The sequence below is a fragment of the Mangifera indica genome, chromosome 15, assembly GCF_011075055.1.
Source record: "Mangifera indica cultivar Alphonso chromosome 15, CATAS_Mindica_2.1, whole genome shotgun sequence".
NCBI classification, from domain to species: domain Eukaryota; kingdom Viridiplantae; phylum Streptophyta; class Magnoliopsida; order Sapindales; family Anacardiaceae; genus Mangifera; species Mangifera indica.
Genome location: NC_058151.1, coordinates 6129624 through 6150854, shown reverse-complemented (window position 1 = coordinate 6150854; position 21231 = coordinate 6129624). Strand labels below are relative to the sequence as shown.

The 21231-nt window shown below is 33.8% G+C and overlaps 1 protein-coding gene and 1 pseudogene across 1 annotated transcript; one reads left to right on the top strand and one right to left on the bottom strand.

The window, feature by feature from the left end:
- LOC123197352 overlaps positions 1-11493 on the top strand; it is an 88664-nt pseudogene extending 77171 nt beyond the window's left edge.
- LOC123197353 (UDP-URONIC ACID TRANSPORTER 1) lies at positions 11249-20905 on the bottom strand. The gene is made up of 5 exons (XM_044611606.1): positions 20372-20905; positions 18611-18714; positions 12647-12875; positions 12069-12216; positions 11249-11578 (listed from the first exon to the last, which is right to left on the bottom strand). Exons 1-4 carry the CDS (start codon positions 20822-20824, stop codon positions 12070-12072), a joined length of 933 nt encoding a protein of 310 aa, XP_044467541.1. The 5' UTR covers positions 20825-20905; the 3' UTR covers positions 11249-11578; position 12069.
- Positions 20906-21231: the final 326 nt, after the last annotated feature.

Genomic DNA, 21231 nt, shown 5'->3' with positions numbered 1-21231 from the left:
GCATGAGGTTTCATTAAAGGTCTATATGTGTTTGAAAAAAGGGTCACTTCCATTATAGCCTAGTCCTTCCTTATTAAGACCACTTCTTTAAGATGCAAACATCTCATCCAACCTATTAGTGCTCATTTTGAATTTTTTAAATAATTCATTTTAACTAGATACCTTTTTCTTTAACTCTTCATGCTCTTCTTTCATACATGTTATTTCTTTTAGGGATGAATCCTTTTCATTTCTAACAACATTATATTTCTTAGCCAACTCATCATAATCATGTAGGAGTATATCATGTTCCTTTTTAATGCAAATTAATAGTTTCTTTAATGATTTATATTTTGCTTCCATGTTTTCATACTCATCCATCAAGGTTTCAAATGCATTTTGTAATTCATGCAAAGAGTATGATTTTAAATCATCTACCTCCTTCGACGAGTTCCTTTTAGCCATAAAGCAAAGATTAGCTCTTTTTTCCTCTTACTCTCTTTCATCACTTTTGTCATCATTTCCACTCCAAGTAGCGGCAAATACTTTTCTTTTAAATTTCTTCTCCTTTTTCTCTTTTCTCTTCTTTTTAACGAGAGGACATTCTTGTGTAATGTGTCCCGGTTTCTTGCATTCATAGTATATGATCTCCTTCTCCTCAATCTCTTTTCCTTTGGATCGATTGAAAATTTTTCCTTTATTCCTTTTAGACTTGGAGAGAAATTTGCTGAATTTACAAGCTAGAAGGCTTCCATCCTCATCATTCATTGAAGATTCTTCATCTTCCTTTTTTTTTTTAATTGCTATCAAGGCAATGTCCTATTTTGGTTTAACTTTCTCTTCCTTTGGTCTTCTTTTTATTTCATAAGTCAAGAGACTTTCTATGAGCTCATTTATTTGCTTTTTAGTGAAATCTTTGGATTCCTTAATTGTCGTTACCTTCATAGTCCATTCCTCCGGTAATGACCTTAACACTTTTTTTTACTAACTCGATGGTTTCAAATCTCTTTCCAAGGCCCTTCAAGTCGTTTATCAAGTTCAAAAATCTTTTATACATGTCTGTTATGCTTTCTCCCATCTTCATTTAAAACAGCTCATACTCACAGAAGAGAAGCATAATTTTTGACTTTTTGACTTGGCTTATGCCTTCATGTGTTGTTTGGAGGATGGTCCAAACTTCTTTTACTGTTTCACAAGCAAAAACTCTATTAAATTTAATTGAGTCTAATGCATAGAATAATATGTTTATGACTTTAGCATTCAAACTCAACATTTTATCATTATCATCATTAAATTCCATTTCATCTTTAGGCTCATTTGTTGTGGGATTACTAGGTACAAAGTCACCATGTTCAATAATTTTTCATAACTTATAGTCTATTGATCTAATATGCAATCCCATTCTAATCTTCCATCAGGTGTAATTTACTCTATAAAACAAAGGTGGTCTAGTAGTGCATTGTCCTTCATTAAAACCAGTGTAGAGGTGCTTGCTATTATCAAAAGATCTTAAAACTCTAAAATTTGTTAGAATTTATAAACCTGGAGTCCAAACTTTGATATCAATTGAAAAACCCCTAATAACAAATTAATCCTAGAGGGGGGGGGGGGGTGAATAGGATGATTAAAAATTAAACACCTACTTTAGCAAATTGAATTTTTACTCAAGACGTCATAAACAAAAATCAAATAAACAATCAAAACATAAAGTAAGAGAGAATAGTTTAGAGAATGCTTAGGAATTTTGAGTGGTTTGGAGCTTTTCATCCCAAGCCTCCTACCTCCACTTCTTAAAGTAATTGGCTTGAAGTTTTCACTCGAATCATTTTTGGATTATACTAGTTGACTTGGGATTGCACCGTTTTACAGTTGTGATATGGGATTTCTCCTAAGTATAATTAGAAAGAAGATTTACAATTAGAATATGTCTATAATAGGCTAATTTTACTAATATGTACAAATGTTTCTTTTAAAGATATAAGTTTTGATTTCTAAAGAGAGATTAAGAGCTTGAGATTGAGATAAGAATTCTTGAATGCTTTTAGATATATTTTTTAACCCTTTTGACTTCAGTCAAACTTGTTTATATAGTCTTCAAACTTGAAAGATCCATTAGATTGATCTTACTAGCCTTTGAATTGTGAAAAAGATGTTTAAAAACACGAGGACAGGCATCTTCTTACACATTCTTGCTTTGGTGGCTTTGAAATAATCATCCAACGGTCGAATTTTTGAAATGCATCACTAGAAGGACGGGCCTCCCTTCTTCTTAGATGGGCATTCTACCTTGCTCCTTAAAATTCCAGAAAACATCAATCAAGAGAAGATGGACAAAGAATAAACATAGGGACTGACATCCTAATGTGCTGGCTTTGTTGACTATCCCAATTATGCTTGTTAATACATTGGAAAGGGAATGGGCATTCCATAGTCATCATCCAGTAGGAGACAAGTGTCTTTTGCTTCAAGACGGGTGTACTTGTTCATTTAGAAAATATTTCTGAGAGCTTTAGACTTCTAAGGACAGGTGTAGGACTAACGTCTCATTTGGGACGGGCATCTTGAAATTTTATATCATAGACTTTATTAGTTCAATAATTATTAATAATAATCTTTAAACTTAGTTTTGATATAATCAAAATACCTTAGCATCCAACTGAAAGAAAACTTAGAGATTTAGGGGTGAGATGGTCACTTTTCAAAACTTGAAAACTTTGGACAGGGAAAATTATGAGATTTTTAAACCTAGGGAGGAAAAATGTAATAAAACTTTAAATTTTTAATTTTTTTAAGTAAATAACGGTTTTACTCGTAACTCTAATTGAAATTTTTAATAGAAATTGAATAATGAGTGGGTGTTTTGGTTTTTGAAACCTCATAATGTGTATTTGTCTTTACATTAAAACTTAGATGGGAAATAGTCCTTTGGCCTATCAAAATAACTAATCTAACGTTGGGAACGAGCGTTCCATCTGAATCTCCAATATTGGGCAGAATAGGTAATAATCAAAGCAACATCCTCACTCTTGATTTGAAGGTCATGACTTGGAGTTCTAGAACAAATATTCTATTGCAAATATAAATATGTTCCATTAGTAAATTTATTAGGTTTTGATAGAGGCTTAAAGGAGTGCCTAGAGTTTTACAATATGACAAGTTAGAATTATGATAGTATTGACCAAGGAAGATACCAAGAAGGTGCAATGTGGAAAAGTAAAACAACCAAAGAATATAGATGATGTTGAGTCAAAAGATATGGATGAAAGATTACTTTTGTCAATCCTATTGGCTTCGAGTGCCCATATATTTCAAGAGAAGAAAATTGTTGTAGGAGCATAAATGAAGTTAGAGGATAAATACTCGAAGAAATCTCTCACCAATAGGCTACAAATAAAACAATGCCTTTACACTTAAGGATATTAGAAGGTACATCATCAAATTCAAATCTAGCTGAATTCTCTTTTATTATTATAAATTTGAATATGATTGATATGAAAGTTAAGGATCCATATCAAACACTTTTATTTTTATGTTTGTTGCCTATTTCCTCTAAGAACTTTAGGGACACCATGATACATGGAAGAGATGGACTTTCCTTAGAAAATGTTAAATCAAATTTAGAGACAAAAGAGAAAATAGATAGAAATCTAACAGTTGTCGAAGGGAATGAGGGTGTTGGTTTGTTAGTTGATAGAAAAAGATCAAAGGAGATCTGGAAAGTCTAGGTCTAAGTCAAAACATAGGAATTTTATAAATAATTTCTATAAGAAAAAATGATATGTTAAGGCTGACTATATCAAGTTGAAGAATAGACACAAAGTAAATGATGGTAAATCAAAGTCAAAGAAAAGCAAATATTACAAATGACAAAATTAGTGAGTTGCTTTGTGTTAGTGATAGTAAACATTAATTTGAGACGAGTTAGATCATGGATATGAAAGTTTCACAACAAATGACTCCTAAGAGAGATTGGTTACCTACTTATGAGCCATTCAATAGAGGTGTGTTTTTTAGTAATGATTACATATGTAAGGTGGTAGGAATAGTCACAATACAAAGTTTGCTTGCACTATAGCCAATTAGTCACCTGTCAGTCTAATGTTAAATGACATTACGTGACTACCATGATTCTATTGCGATAGAGTTTTATCAATGGGTCAATTATATTATCACCCATATTAATTTTGTATATCTATATATCTTCACACTAAACAATTGTTGCGATTAGATGAAACCGACTAAGAATATGTTTAGACTGTTTGTGAACATATCCTTAGCTTTGTTGCCATAGTATAGCTTAATTGGATCAACAATGTTTGGAACTACCCTAAGTTCTGTTATGAACTTCTTCATTCAAATTGTCTTTGTGACCGCATCTAATAATGCAATGTACTTAGCTTCAGTTGTAGAGTCAATTACAGTACTTTCTTTGAACATTTCCAATTGACTGCAACACCATTCAAACTAAATACATATCTAGATTATGATTAATAATCATTTTTATTAGTTTGGAAACTTGTATCATTGTATTCTCTTTTAGTGAGTTTGTCCTCGCCTTCATAAATTAAGAAAACATCTTTAACCCTTTTCAAGTGCTTCAGGATATTTTTATCAACTATTTAACAGTGCTCACATAGATTTAATTGACATCTACTAAATATGCTCAAGACATATGATACATTAACCTAAGTGTATAACATAATTTTTGTATGTAACATTTCATTTCCTCTATATGGCCTTTTGTGACCCCAAGAATATCAATTTAATTGGTTTATAATGAAGTTGTAAATGATACAGATTGGCTATGGTCATAATTTGTGAGCAAAATTTGTGTAATTAATTACGTTTTCAAGAACCTATGCAATGAAATATAAAAGAGTAATAAACATAAAGAGAAAGATTATATTTTCATGGTTAAGCTATAATCATAGATTATATCCATAGGACCAAGCCCAGAACTCTCAAATCCACTATAACCAAATTAATCAATACAAACAAATTTTTTGGAAAAAACAACATAAAACATAAATTGAAAAATTAAAATTTGATTAACAAGATTCAAAGATAAACATGAGCATCCTACTCATTTCCTGTAAGCCTCCAACTTAGGTGACAATGTTCAAGATCCCCTTGATCATCATTCATCAAACCAAATCCCTTTGGTTGAGAGAGGTAAAAATCCTTTTAACCTCACGACTTAGTCCAACTTCAAAGTATGTAAAAGAATGATTTCTGTCAAAAGAACTTTAAAACAAAATCATAACAGATGGCTGAAAAATAGAAGCCGAAATTGATGTAAGCTTAAGAGTGAATAATGATATTCAGGTTGGGTTTAAAAAGAATGATAGTTTATACAGCAAACTTCTAGCCATATATTCAAATCAGATCATAATCCGCTTGTACAGTGGTACTAGAAATATAAAAATTACGAATATTGGATCTCAAAGTGCACAAAATAATATAGTACACTATAGTTGTCATGGTTTGCCACTTCAGAATTTTCAGAGTGAATTTATCATAGGCATTTGCTAATTTTCTGATGATGTTATGAAATGTGCATATTCCAACTCTTTATATTTTGAAAACTACTAGATCTTTTAGAATAGTTTGTGAAGAGTACAACCACTCTATGTAAAATGGATGAGTTCGTAAAGAATGAGCTTAAATCAAGACTACTTGTTATTGCGGCTCGTTGTTGGTTTTTCAGCTGTCAAGGTTCAGCTACATGATACTGTCAGACTAACAGTAACAATGTAGCTTTAAAACAATCCTTGGTAAGTTTGAAGACCAGTTATAGGCCTGAGCTTAAACGTAATTGACGATGTAGCATATGGATGTCCAATGAAAGTTATGTGCCTTAAAACATATGGATGCAACCTTGATTGTATCGAGACTCAGTATGAAGGTTAAGAATGGCACTCAGCTTGTCAAGCTTTTCTAACGTATTGCCATTAACTGGCAAGCATTTCTAACATACAGGCATTAATTGGCTAATTTAGTAACTTAATTTTTTGGATTCATTATTGTGTCTTTGTACTTTTATTTCCTCTTACCAGGAAAAGTTACGAGTAGCTCTTTATGTTCAAAAAGCAGCTCTGCAGTTCATTGACGGTATGATTCAATTTCTGTTAGTTTCATTAAAAGTTTGTCTTTTGCCCTTGGGTCTCATTTCTTAATTCAATTTTTGTTCTTGTCAAGCTCGTGGACGAGTTGAATACAAAGCTTTCAGATGAGGCTAGAGAAGCAGGTTTTACTATAGACCCCGATGAACTAACCTTTATTGTTAGTGGTCATGATTAAAGGCTTGAAACACTATCTTGGAGTTGAAGGGATTGCACAGAAAGTTTCTGTCTCACTAAATGAAGGTGTTCATGGAAGTGATATAGCTATCAGGCAAAAGATCTGTGGCATCAACTGGTATTCAGAAAAACCTCCCAGAACATTTTTAATGTTTGTGTGGGATGCACTTCAAGACCTAACACTAATTATACTAATGGTTTGTGCTGTGGTATCTATAGGTGTAGGACTTGCCACAGAAGGGTGGCCAAAGGGTTTGTATGATGGATTGGGTATATTACTTAGTATATTCTTGGTAGTTCTTGTTACAGCTGTCAGTGACTACAAGCAGTCCTTGCAATTTAGAGACTTAGATCGGGAGAAGAAAAATATTATGATTCAGGTCACTAGAGATGGACTGAGACAAAAAAAATCCATCTATGATTTCGTTGTTGGTGATGTTGTTCATCTATCTATAGGTGATCAAGTGCCAGCGGATGGGATTTTTGTCTGAGGACACTCTTTGGTTATTGACGAATCAAGCTTGTCCGGGGAAAGTGAGCCTAAGAATATATATGAGGAAAGAGCTTTTCTTCTTTCAGGAACGAAAGTTCAAGATGGTTCAGGAAAGATGCTGGTGACAACAGTTGGTATGAGGACTGAATGGGGAAAGTTGATGGAAACTCTTAATGAGGGTGGAGAAGATGAGACCCCATTACAAGTGAAGCTAAATGGCGTAGCTACAATTATTGGTAAAATTGGTTTAACTTTTTGCTGTGATTACATTTTTGGTATTGAGTGGAAGGTTTCTGCTAGAGAAAGCAATCAAAAATAAAATCACAGATTGGTCTTCTACTGATGCATTGACACTTATAAACTACTTTGCCATAGCAGTAACTATAATTGTTGTTGCTGTCCCCAAAGGATTGCCATTGGCTGTTACATTGAGTCTTGCTTTTGCAATAAAGAAATTAATGAATGATCGTGCACTTGTAAGGCATCTCAATACTTGCGAGACAATGGGTTCTAGTAACTACATTTGTACTGATAAAACAGGTACATTAACCACAAACCATATGGTAGTTGATAAGATATGGATATCCAGTAAAACTACAATGATTGAAAGTAACAATTATGAGGACATCCTTCAATCAGAAACATCCGGAAAAGTATTAAACATCCTCGTGCAGGCTATATTTCAAAATACTAATTCTGAAGTGGTAAAGGATAAAGAAGGGAAAACTTCCATTTTAGGAAAACCAACAGAATCAGCCCTGTTGGAATTTGGCTTGATTCTGGGTGGCGACTTTGATGCCCAACGCAGAGAATATAAGATAATTAATGTGGAGCCTTTTAATTCAATCAGGAAGAAGATGTCTGTTCTTGTGGCTCTTCCAGGGGGTGGAATGAGAGCTTTTTGTAAGGGTGCATCAGAAATAGTACTGGGAATGTGTGACAAAGTGATAGATGAAAGTGGAGAACTGCTCCTCTGCCTAAAGAACAAGTAGGATATATCACTAATGTTGTAAATGGCTTTGCCTCTGAAGCTCTGAGAACTCTTTGTCTGGTTTTCAAAGATCTAAAGGAATCTTTTGATGAAAACAATATCCCTGAAAGTGGCTACACGTTAATAGCAGTGGTTGGAATTAAGGATCTAGTGTGCCCTGAAGTCAAGGAAGCAGTTCAAACTTGTTCAGCAGCTGGAATTACTGTTCGCATGGTTACTGGAGACAATATTAATACAGCTAAAGCAGTAGCCAAAGAATGTGGTATTCTTACATCAAATGGTGAGGTTGTAGAAGGATCAGAATTCCGGAATATGTCCCCTGATGAGATGAAGCACATAATACCAAAACTTCAAGTTCTTTTCTTAATGTTAAGTTATGACCTCAAATTACATGCATAAGAAGATGTTAACACTAGATTTACTGTTATTCTTAATATAGGTATTGGCTCGCTCTTTGCCTTCAGACAAGCACACCTTGGTAATTCAATTAAGGAATACATTTAGGGGCCGTTTGGTTTCAATTTTTTAAGATTATCTTGGTAATCTATATTTTATTCTCTTGTTTGGTATGTCAGTAATAAAATATTACAGTAATCTTTTATTATCAATACTGACGTGACAGGTAATATAAGTGATAATTTGATTACCACCTTCATCTTAGGTATTTAAAGATTACCAAGGTAATCTTGATTTTATTATAATTATATTATTATTTATTATTTTTTTGAGACAAAAATAAATTTATTTGTAATTAATATGGCAAATAATATAAAAAATATTTAAAAATAATTATATTCAAGGGCATTTAAGTAAAATAATTTATTAGTAATCTTTTATTACCTTTAACCAAACACAATAATTATTTATACTTACCAAATTTTATCAAACATAGTAATCATTTATACCCAGTAATCTTGTAAGTAATTTATTTTTAAAGTAATCTTTCTATTTTGGTAATAAAATATTACCCAAACCAAACGCCCTCTTATTAGAGATGTTGTTGCAGTGACTGGTGATGGGACTAATGATGCTCCTGCTTTGCATGAAGCAGATATTGGACTCGCTATGGGCATAGAAGGAACAGAGGTTAGTTTTTCTATATATAAATTGTGCCTTTGTTTAACCAGAAAAGTATGTGAGTTCTTTTTCCCATATGTATAGAACCTTCATGAATCTATTTTTCTACCCATTTATTTTCTTCCCTCATTCCCATATCAATAGCATGATATGATTCAGAAGAACGAGAGATCTCTTATCTGCCAATAGTATTGCAGTTTTTTTCTAGTAAGAAAGGGAGAAGGACTATTTCCCACCCAACTTTAGATGCATTCTCAGATTACAGCCCACAGCAGATGAAAATCCAGTTTTCCCACCCGTGACCAAACTGCCGTCCAATTTTTCAGTTAGGGATAGGGGCAAAATCGTCATTTGCTATTTAAAACCTTAAAACTTTTAAATTTTACCGTTTCCCCCCTCCAGGTTTTAAAAAATAATAACTAACCCATCCTAAAAGTTTGAAAAGTTTAGATTTCACCCCTGGGGTTTGCTTCCTTCTCCGGCCACCATCGACGGTCGACGCATTCGACCGATCTCCCATCTCCGACTACAAAGGACGACGAAGGACGACCCTTCGTCCCCCAGATCTGGACGACGAAGCGTCGTCCAGATCTGGAAAAACAGACGAAGGACGACGCTTCGTCGTCGCGTCTTCCAGATCCGACGAGCGACGAAGAGAGAAGAAGAGAGACCTTCGTCGAAGAGAGAAGAAGAGCGACGAGCGACGATCCGATGATCTCCCAGATCTGGACGACGAGCGACGAAGAGAAGTCTCTTCGTCGCATCGTGCGACGAAGAGATCTTCGTCTCTTCGTCGCACCGTGCGACGAGGAGATGAAGATCTCTTCGTCGCACCACCGCCGTTGCACCAGGAGAAGAAGGAGGCCGGTGACGATGCCGGAGAAGACGTCGGGAGATGAAGATGAAGAATGGGGGTGAAACTGCTAGTTTTGAAAGTTATGGGGGGCGGCTGTTTTTTGAAAAATTTGGAAACCCTAGGTTTGGGGGGTGAAAATGTTAGTTTTCAAAGTTTAAAAACTTTAGGTAAGGTGAAATATTAATTTCTAAAACCTAAGGGGGGTGAAGGAAAACCCTCACATCAAATTTGGGATGAATTTTGCAAAGGGGTATTTTTGTCATTTCATCTACAAGGGTAAAATGGACATTTTACCCTTATGCAAACAGAAACCATCCATGTTAACGGCTCATAGGTGGGAAAACTGGATTTTCATCTGCCGTGGGTATCATTTTGAGAACGCATCTAAAGTTGGGTGGGAAATAGTCCTTCTCCCAGTAAGAAAAAGCTCTAATTAACATGTAAATTTTCCAACAATAATAACAGGTATCTGGGAATTACTGCTATTAAACTCTTTTAAGGTTGCTGTCAATTTCTCAAATCATAATTTGTCATCAGAATTCAAATGCATGCTAGTAACTCATTTTCCTTTGGTTTTGGCAAATGTCTACGAGATATATTTTAAGGCTACTAAATCTGTATAGCCTATGAATAGAACTGATGATTTTCTTTACATATATATGAGCTCCTTTAAGTGTAATCTGCCAGGATAGATATTAATTCATCGCATGGTCTTCAGGTTTTATATCGTTTATAAACTTGTTTGCCTCTTTATGAATGTTATTTACAGGTAGCTAAGGAAAATGCTGATGTTATAATCTTAGATGATAATTTTTCAACCATTGTAAATGTGGTCAAATGGGGACGTGCAGTATATATAAACATTCAAAAGTTTGTGCAGTTCCGGCCAACAGTTAATGTTGTTGCACTCTTCATCAATTTTTTTTCGGCATGCATCTCAGGTTCATTAACCAGCCTTTTATTTATCTATAGCATTAAAATTATTAGGCATTGTCAACGTTATTTTCCACTTGACTTTCAGGATCTGCCTCTCTCACGGCTGTGCAGATGCTATGGGTCAACATGATTATGGATACTCTCGGTGCCTTGGCTTTGGCCACAGAACCTCCAAATGATGAACTAATTAAAAGGCCCCCGGTAGGGAGGGGTGAAAGTTTCATAACCAACATTATGTGGAGAAATATTATTGGTCAGAGTATTTATCAACTGGTCATCCTTCTGCCTTGGCTATGGCTACTGCTTCTCAATACTGTGATTTTCAATTCATTTGTGTTCTGCCAGGTACGCATCTCTAATTTAGCCTACTGTCCCTAATTTTTTTCCCCTTGTTTTATTGCTGCTGCTCTTGCACTCGTATGAATAATATGAAATTTCCTGTATGGAGGAAACTGATTTTAGTACAATATTTTTGCCTATTTGTAACATGAACTTCACTGAGATGTTACTTGCCACACCAATGTTTCAATGTGATTTCTTGAGTTTAATATTCTTTATTCAGGTGTTCAATGAAATAAACAGCCGTGAAATGGAGAAGATAAACGTATTCCGTGACATTTTCAAAAGCTGGATGTTCATTGGAATTATTGTGCTGACAGTGGCATTTCAAGTGATCATAGTTGAATTCTTAGGAACGTTTGCCAGCACAGTACCCCTAAGCTGGCGGCTATGGCTACTCTGCATTATAATCGGAGCCATCAGCATGCCCCTTGGAGTTGTTATAAAGTTCATCCCTGTCAAAAACAATACACCTAAGCTTCAACACCATGATGGCTATGATCTGCTCCCGGATTTAGCTTGATCAAGGGAAAAATGTTTCAAAGGTCACTGTTGATATGTTTTTACAAACTGACAAACCTGTTACAGATCATGCATCTATTTGCTTCCTGCAAAAATGATTACTTGAAATTACATTCTCTTCCTTGGAAAGCTCATCTATTCTTTTCTTTTACTAACTTTGAAGCTTCCAAACAAGCATTAATTTCTTCTTACTTTAGATGATCTATCCCTATATTCATCAATGAGGAAGTGTGATGTGAATAGTTAGAGAATTTATTCCATCCATAAAAAGAAATTAGTTCTGTGATACCAAGAATTTGCACCATCTGAAGTTGAAATGTTTTAAAAAATAGCTAACCAATTTTATTAATCATATCATAAATTTATAATTAATTTTGAATTAAAAAATTAACAACATAACCTTAAATATTCCAGTTGGAGGAAACTACCAACTGCATGTTAAATCTTTCTTTGTGCAGGCTTGCCATAAAGGCATATAGGTTTGTGTATTTGAAAATAAACCATTGGTGCATACACACACTCTTCCCTCATTCCCATCTCTAACTTCACTATCCTCTTCATTAAAACAAAACTCACCTCACCTAAATCGCCGCTTTGCTTCCCCATATGCAGCCACCCCCATAACCGTCATGGTGTAGCCAGCAATTCCAATAAATGTCACAGGATTTCTGAACAGGAGAATTGAGATTACAACAGCCACGGCACCCTTTGCGTTGCCTAATACCTGATCACAGTACCAAACTAAAAGGAATGAGAATTTATGGACAAGAGAAATATATTGTTTTGGCTGTCCAAGAAAAAAATAAAGCCTCAAGAAAAATAAGTTCCAGCAAAATTTTTATTAACATATTTTGTCTATTAAATGTAGTTGCTATCCAAATGTTTGTATCCACAGGACATGGCATAGCTGAGCTGCCCGAAAATCTATGCTTCAGAAATGCACTAGGCCTGACAGCAACAATAAAGCAAACGACAACATGCATACATGGAATCACTATGGTAGGCTTCTGGTGGTTAACTTATGGAAAAAATTTCGTATAAATAACCTTTTTTTTATTTCTGTAGATATTTGAACCTGTCAATTACATGTGAAACATTCCATGCCGAATACCTTGTACCAGAGAGAACAGAGATTAAGGCTTATTATATTAGACCTGAAGCGTTAGTGCACTTGTATGTTTTGTCACCAAAAAGTTTAACAGGTTCGCTGAATAGGCCATTGTTGAATTAATCAGAAGAAGCAGCCACAAAAATTTATGCTGTTTTGCCAGGGACAAGGTGACCTCAAACACATTGGGCTCCATTACAAGTGCTGCAGGCAATAAAACTATCACTGCAATTGGGGACATGTACAGCATCAAATTCATCGAGTTTAACTTTTCACTGCAAGAATAAAACCAGAATTAACAACTTGGTTAATGGAGACAAATGCAAGTAAACAGTGACTTACTAAGGCTAAGGAGAAGGCAGCAAAAGAATAAAAATTAAAATTAAAAAACAGAAGAAGCTTTTAAAATGTACATCACCATCCCAATCATAAATAGTTTAAATATAATTTGCAGTATCTTTAAATTTTGTATATTCCACAACTAAATCAGAGGGTATGAAATAGACAATTGGAAGCTTCTTAATCTTCTGAATCAATCTTTATCTAAAGATACAAGAGTAAGTCTCAGAAACTCTTCTTTGTTGTTATAATTAGAATGCCAAAAAAGAAAGTCGGTTCACTTGTCCTTACGTGGACCGTAACAGGCTTCTTAAATTTTCTATTTACCTATTTCTTTTTCTTTGATTTTTTTTTTATTTGACAGAGAATAATAGTTAAAAGATGTATTTAAAAAAACAAAAAGAGTAAATTAATGCCTGAAAATTGAATAAGCACATGACCAAGGCATAATTAATCAATGCTATGAGCACAAAGAAAAACAAAAATCAGTTTTGGGAACTGATTTGACTTAATTGCTATGAGATTATAGACCAAGCGCTTGCCAGGTCAAGATTGAACTGTTTACCTACAAGCTCCTTCTACACTAAGGGAAATGATATAGTTATAGAAACAATTCCTCTTTATTTTATTAAGGAAGTTAGAGAGGAAGCTGCATGATTTGTATAAAAATCAGCTATCTTAATGGACAATGATGCGTGCATATTTCACACAGATTTAGGGTCTAGACTAATAGTTTTTAGATGCATTTTAGGAAGGTTTGGTTATTTTTAGGTTAATTTTATGTTAATTATTTGATGTTTTCTCATTTTAGGTTTTATCTTTCTATTTGTAGGAAATGTGAAAAAGTTTGAATGATAGAGAAGAACTGATCAAGAAAAAGAATGTGGGACAAAGAGAGATTTTAGAAGATCTCAAATGATAGGGAAAGGCCATGTGGATTGCTTAGAGTGGAAGTTTAGAAAATTAGTTAGAGAAGATGGAATAAAAAGGGAGGGAAAAAAAAGGGATAGAGAAGGGAAAGAAATTGAGGGTAGAAATGGTTTGGGCAACAATTGGCTAAGGGAGCTCCAACCTCTTCGGATTGCTGGTTTTTTTATTTTTGTTTCTTATTGTTTTTCTGTTTACCAACTATAAGAGCATTGTTATGTGTTGAATTGTATATAGCTAAAATATAATTAATATCAAGCTATAATAGGATTAGAATCTGTAAAATAGAAAATTAGTATATTATGCTTCCAATTATAGCTCATTGCAACAATATATTAGCATGTATTCTATTCACTATTAAATATACAAAAATTATTCAAACTAATATTTCACATGGTAATTTTTTGACGAAACTTAACTCGAAAGCCCCAATTTTTTCTAGTGAAACTAAAACTGCACTTCTCTCGGTATCAGATAAAAAATTTGACAATACCAGCTTGTTCGTCTCCCTCTCGACGAAAAAACCCCAAAGACACATTGCTATTTATAGTCGCACATGCTTCCATGCATTGATTGCTTTTTAGACAGCTTCTTTTACCAATCTCTATCTCCCAAGAGTGTGCCACCTCACCACCAGCACCATTAGACTCAAACGTCACCAGTAAGCAAAAATCTAGACTATTGCCGCCATTTGTTGTAGGATGCATTGTCACTGTTGCTAGAAAATCTAATCTCACCATATTTTCCTCCCTGTTCAAATTTTGACCTTTTCTAAGTCAACCGGAGCATCTTTCAAACCTGTTTGGTCATTGCCGATTCTAATTTTCTCAAGTTCGTGTAACCTCATGACTCAATAATATCGTTTTAAGGATCCGAAATCACAACCAACAAGTTGATAGGAAGTGTCAATTATACCTTATAGGCCACATCTGTCAAATTATGGTGTATAAGGCATGGTTTGGAGGATCACTTGACTACTAAGGCTGAAGATGTACAAACTGATGAAGTTGTCTAGGTTAAGACTAATGTTTTGTTATGCAGTCTATTGTGGCAAACAATTAACTCTCAACTTCATCTTATTTATAAAACTTACAGAAACTATATTGAAATATGGAGTCAAGCCAAACCGCTTTATACTAATGACACTCAGTGACTATATTTTGTTGTGTCAAACCTAGTTAATCTAAGGTAGTAGGGTAAGAGCATGCCAAAATTCCTTGGCAAAATGGCTTGTCTTAAGGCAAAATTTAACCTATTATTGCCTACTGGTAACTCTACGACAGAAGATCTAACACAACAAGACAAGTTCTTCATGGTTCTAACCATTATCGCTGTAAGCCCTAATCTAACTCTAGCGCAAGATCATATTCTGACTAGTGCTACTATGCCTTCTTTCTATGAAGTGTTTGCTTGACTACTTCGTGCTTCCATTGCTCTATTGTTTTTTATAATGAGTCTGTTGTTATACAAGACCAAGGCATGGGACAGATGATTGGCGCAGGATGTGAGTCACAAAGCCTCTATCATCTTAATTTATCTTTTGCTCCTATAACAAGTATTGTCTTTGAGTCTCTAGCTCCCCTTCATAATTGTTTGGGCTATTTTAGTTTATTGAAGCTTTAGAAGATGGTTCTAGGTCTATCTAATTTAGAGTCTTTAAATTGTGAGTCATGTCAACTTGCAAAATATTCTCGTAATTCATTTACAAGGAGTGTCAATAAATTGGCTACATCCCCTTTTTGAGTTAGTTCATTCAAATGTGTGGGATCCTAGTCATGTCACTTTTGTTTTAGGTTTTCAATACTTTGTCACATTTATTGACAATTATTCTTATTGCACTTAGTTATTTTTAGTGAAATTTCATTTAAAATTATATCCCATATTTGAATCCTTTTGTGCTTAAATTAAGGCATAATTTAACACTATTATTCATATGTTTAGGAGTGATAATGCTTGTGAACAATTTTCTGCTCCCTTTACTAAATTCATGTCTTCCTAGGGAATCCTTCATTAATTCTCTTGTGCTTACACCTCACAAAAAAATGAGATTGTTGAGCGTAAAAATAGACATCTCATTGAAACTGCCCACACACGGCTTTTACATAATCAGGTCCCTTTCCGATTTTGAGCATATGCTTGTTTCTTAATTAATTGGATGTCTTATTCAGTTTTACAAACCAAGTTACCTCATTTTATTTTGTTCCCTGATCAACCATTATACTCTCTTTCTCCATGTGTCTTTGATTGCACATATTTTGTTCATATTTGTTCCCCTAATCATGATAAACTGTCTGCTAAGTCTATCAAGTGTATTTTCTTAAGATACTTGTATCTTTAAACAAGGTACAAATGTTATTCTCTAACAACACATCAATAATTCATAACTGTTGATGTTACCTTTTTTGAATCTTCTCTCTTCTTCCTTTCATCTCCACCAGGAAACGACTCAATAAACAAAGTCCTCTCTGTCCCTGACATTGCCCCTCTTCTTGAGTCTGTACCTATACTATAATGCACTTCTTTTGCAAGTAATGCTTCTCCTCCTACAGATGATGCTTATGTTCCTCTCATAAGTACTAACATTGCTCTTGATAATATTCCTGAGACTCTTTCTGATGCACTTCCTATTTCGGATTCCTCGCTTGTTGCGATCTTACCTCCTAATGATCAGTTTCTTATTATTATTTGTCAAAGTATGCGGTTCACTTGCAACCTCGTCCAATTTATAATTTTCTTAGTTATCATCGATTATCTCTATCATATTATGTCTTTGTGTCTACAATTTCTTCTATTTTGATTCCTTCCAATATTCATGAGACCTTGTCTAACCCTAAGTGGTGTCAGACAATAGTTGAAAAAATGACTACTTTGCATAATAATAACATTTGGGAATTAGTTACGTTGCCTCTAGGCCAATTGACTGTTGGTTATCGCTAGATTTATATTGTCAAGATTGGTCTAGATGGACAGGTTGATAGATTTAAGGCACATTTGGTGGCAAAAGGGTACACCCAAAATTAAGGATTGGATTATTATGACACTTTTTCCCTTGTGGCTAAGATGTCTTCCTTCTGCTTGCTCTTATCCATGGTTGCCATTAGACAATGGCCTCTATACTAATTGGACATTAAAAGTACATTTCTTCATGGTGAGCTTTCAAAAGAAATCTATATGGAGCAATTGTTTGGCTTTGTTGCTCAAGGGGAGTTTAGCTTGGTATGTAAACTTTGTCATTCTCTGTATGACTTGAAACAGTCTCCTCGTGTCTGGTTTGAACGGTTTAGTATTGTCATCCAAGAGTTCGCCATGGTTCAATGTGAGTTTGATCATTATGTTTTTTTGAAGTTGAATAAAGAACAATTTCCTTCCTTACACCTTAAAGACAATGTGATATTAGAGAGGGGATAGAGGGTATAATGTTAGGACCTCTACCTTTAAAGTGTACAATAAGAGACGTGGAGTTGTTAAGAGAATTGATATGGAAAAAGAATGTTAGACAAAGGGAGATTTTAGAATATCTCATGTCATAAGGGAAGGCCAAGTGGAATGCTAAGAATGGAAGTTTGGGAAAGCAATTAGAAAAGGTGGAATAAAATGGGAGAAAAAAAGATGGAGAGAAAAAGGGAAGAAAAATAGATAGTGGAAATGGTTTGGCCAACATTGGCTAAGCGAGGTCTTGACTCCTCAAATTATCAATTTTCAATTTTTTTCCCTTTTACCAATTACAAGAGATTTGTTATGTAGATATTGTGGCTTTCTTTGTTAGTGAGGTTATAAAAATGCTGGTGTTTGTTCTGTTTTACAGTGTTCATTGTTTGCTTATTGGTTTGGTGCTAAGAGAATTCCTTCCAAATTTGAAGTTCATTCCAAGAGTTTGTCCAAAAATAAAGGATAAAATTAAAAGATTGAATTCAGTCATTGATAAAAAGAATGAAGTGAAAAATAAGTATATGGCTAAAATAAAAAAGTAAATGATAAAGGATGGATTGTCTGATATAAAATGTGCTAATGAACAAAGGTTGCATAAAAGTACTACAAAGAAACTTTCAGTTGAAAATCTTAAAAAAACTATCAGTTAATAATATCATTAAGCGACTAGAAAGATTCAATTAGAGTTGTTTTTCAGCATGAAAAATCTAAATACACTTTCAGTATAATGAATGTTAAAAGGAAATCAATGCAAGCAATGTATATATGGTAATAAAGAAAATGTGTTCATCTTTATGCATGTTGAACTTCTCTTTGTGGATTCAGAATTGGCCAGTGTTCAATTGTGGGCAATTCTTTACTATTGTTCATTTTATTATTATTTTTTGCACCACGCAGAATGATTATTGAATTTGATGGCTAGTCATAAAAGAGGGATATAGAAACATGACTACTGCAAGTTAATGTGAAAATTCATGCACACCCCTCAAACATCAATTGACTTAATTCATTTTAACAAAATAATTTCAAAGAATGCCAAAATTTCCTTCAACAAATAGATTCTCTCAACCATATTTTTAAGAAGATACCCTCTACTATATACTTATATTTCTCATCCACTTAAAACTGTAGAAGTTGCATCCTTTTTCTATGAACTATGGCATAAAGCAGTTGACTCTATTAATTTTGAACACTAGATAACAAAGAAGTTGGACTTATTTTCTAATAGAAATAGATTTTCTAAATGGTATTTTGCTACAAAATATACACAATATGCTGAAAATAACTAATGTAACAAAAGCAATAAAGCATTTACCCTTCAGAAGAAAGCAGGATACCCTGAAGAACAGACTTGAAGGCCCTTGCCGCAGTTGCACTAATGCACATTATAAATCCATATAAATGAAAACCTGGCTCACCCTGCCACCAACAAAAGAATTCAAAATTTATAATTCCATCGAAAAAAAAAGTTAAAGAGTTTATTAAAAAACAGAGGAAGAAATAGCACAATGAGATTTATCAAAAAAAGTAACACCAAATGATAACTCAGAAACATATCTATAGAAAATTAATACTCTAAAAACTCAGTAACCTAACTTGTTTTCAATTATGATAATTTCTATCACACCTATAATCCTTTTAGCTTAATCATACATCTCCAGCGTATTATGAAATTATATTCTATGTCATATCCGCAGTGATAGAGAACTTGCTAGTAAATGATATGATTAAATAATTGCATGGTTACATATAAGATGTGTGAAGAGTCTTGCATAATAAGACATAAAGAGTCATGTCTCCTATAAGAGACAATAACTCTTAGGACAAGGCAACAACTGTCATATAACTTCCTATTAATTAATGGAAGTTGACACAACAACTATCTATAACCTATAAATAACACCATAGTACAACTTCTTACATTTATTCTAATTCTCACAAAATACATAGATATATTGCGAACATAGTTACATTGATTCTTGCATGTCACCACCAGTTGTACAAAATGTCAAGATCCTATATTCAATTTTATACATATTGCACACTCTTGTGCATAAAAAGTAAACGCCTTCTTCCTCCCTGGCACTTTCGTTGCATATGCTGATTGGATTTTCCGACTAGAAAATGAATTACAGTTTCTGGAATTCTCTGTTTTCACCCATTACAATCACCCAATGTGACTATTTTTAGCCCTAGAACACTCCTAATACTCAGAGTACTCCATGATAAACTAAAATTTCCACAATTCATGTCAAAAAGAGAAAAATTGTTGTTGAAATACTTGAATAGGTAAACTGTGCATTAACAAACCTGCTCCACCCCTGATACAGTTTTAGACTAGTGGTGACATGAAAGAACCTTTTATACATTCTAATGTAGTCAAGTGTTTTATGAGAATTAGAATGAATGTTTAAGGCAAGTCTACATGATATTTTATAGAACACAGTAATTGTGTCTTTTCCCATGACAAACACTTGTCTACAAACTACCATTAACAACCTTGAAGTAAAAATTACAATCAGTATCTTGTCCTAGGAATTATGTTTCTTTCAAGAGACATGACTCTGATGCTTTAGTTGTCTAAATATCTCTTATCTTGCACATAACTAGTTAATCCCATATACAAACAGAAGTTCCCTGAGCCACAATCATAAGAGTTTTCCACAACTCATGTAACAAGAATAGTCCAAAGTTTCATGATAATGCCTACAAAAAATAACTGACTCAAGAACATGGGTGCCACAAAGCATTGTAAGGGCTAACCTACATCCGTAATCTTTTTTTTTTTTTTTAGCAGAAACAATGTTGAAGCAGTTAGTTCCCCTGTTGATAAATTTTTTCTCTTAGATAACTGATTGTTTTTAAGCAGATTATATTGCATATAATATCACAATGTGAAGCATCAATAATCATAAACTAACACTTAGAAGAGAATTCCCAGATCTATTCACCCAGGAATTGCACAAAAAAAAACTATAATAATCAAAACGTAAAACAATCAAATTTAGATCTACCACCAAGAACATTCACTGAACCAAATTATGGTGAATAAAAAAATAAGGCTAAAAATGCATACCCCACTAGCAATGACAACACCAGCAACAACAGGCACAAGAGCAGCATAGGTAACCCAAACCTCCCTCTTGAAAGTCATCAAATAAGCAAACAAAGCAGTGAAAAAGGGTGTCGTTGCACCCACAGCTTGATTAAACGAAACAGGAAGATATCTAAGCGAAATATTGCCACCCACAACAGATCCACAAAACACAGAACTTAAGGTTGCAATCTTGAAAAACTGAGACTTTGATTTAATAGCTTGTAAAGGAACAATTTTGAGAAACGCAATGGAGAAATAACTGAGAATTGCACAAGCTGACATGTGACACATTGTGAGAAAGATTGGGAACCTGAAGCCATAATTGGAGAGCAAGTACTTGTTGAGTAAAAGAACGCCAATGTTGGAAGAATACCAGAGAATCACAAGAGATAATATGAAAAGGGTTTTTTTTTTTGGCGCTGCAAAAGACATTGTTTTGAAGGTCCAGAAGAAAGCTTGGATTTGTTGGAGAAGGAGCTTGTATTTTATCAGTGGATCTTCCTAGGAGTATGGTTGTTTTATTTTATTTTTGTTTGTTTTATAATTTTATTTATATATATATATATGTGTGTGTGTACACGTAAAATTGATTGTGTTGATTTTATATGTGAAAATTAATTAAAATTAAGGGTATTTATACACTCAAGAAACCTATTCATATATAAACGAACTTTGAATTTATTTTACATAATTAGAATGAGAGAAAATATGACATGTAAGTTCTATTTTATAAAAACTATAAACTCATAAATAAACAATATTTATCACAGGTAGTTTAATTGTATATCACGTATTATGTATATCAACCTAATATACATAAAATAATAAAATAAATTTAA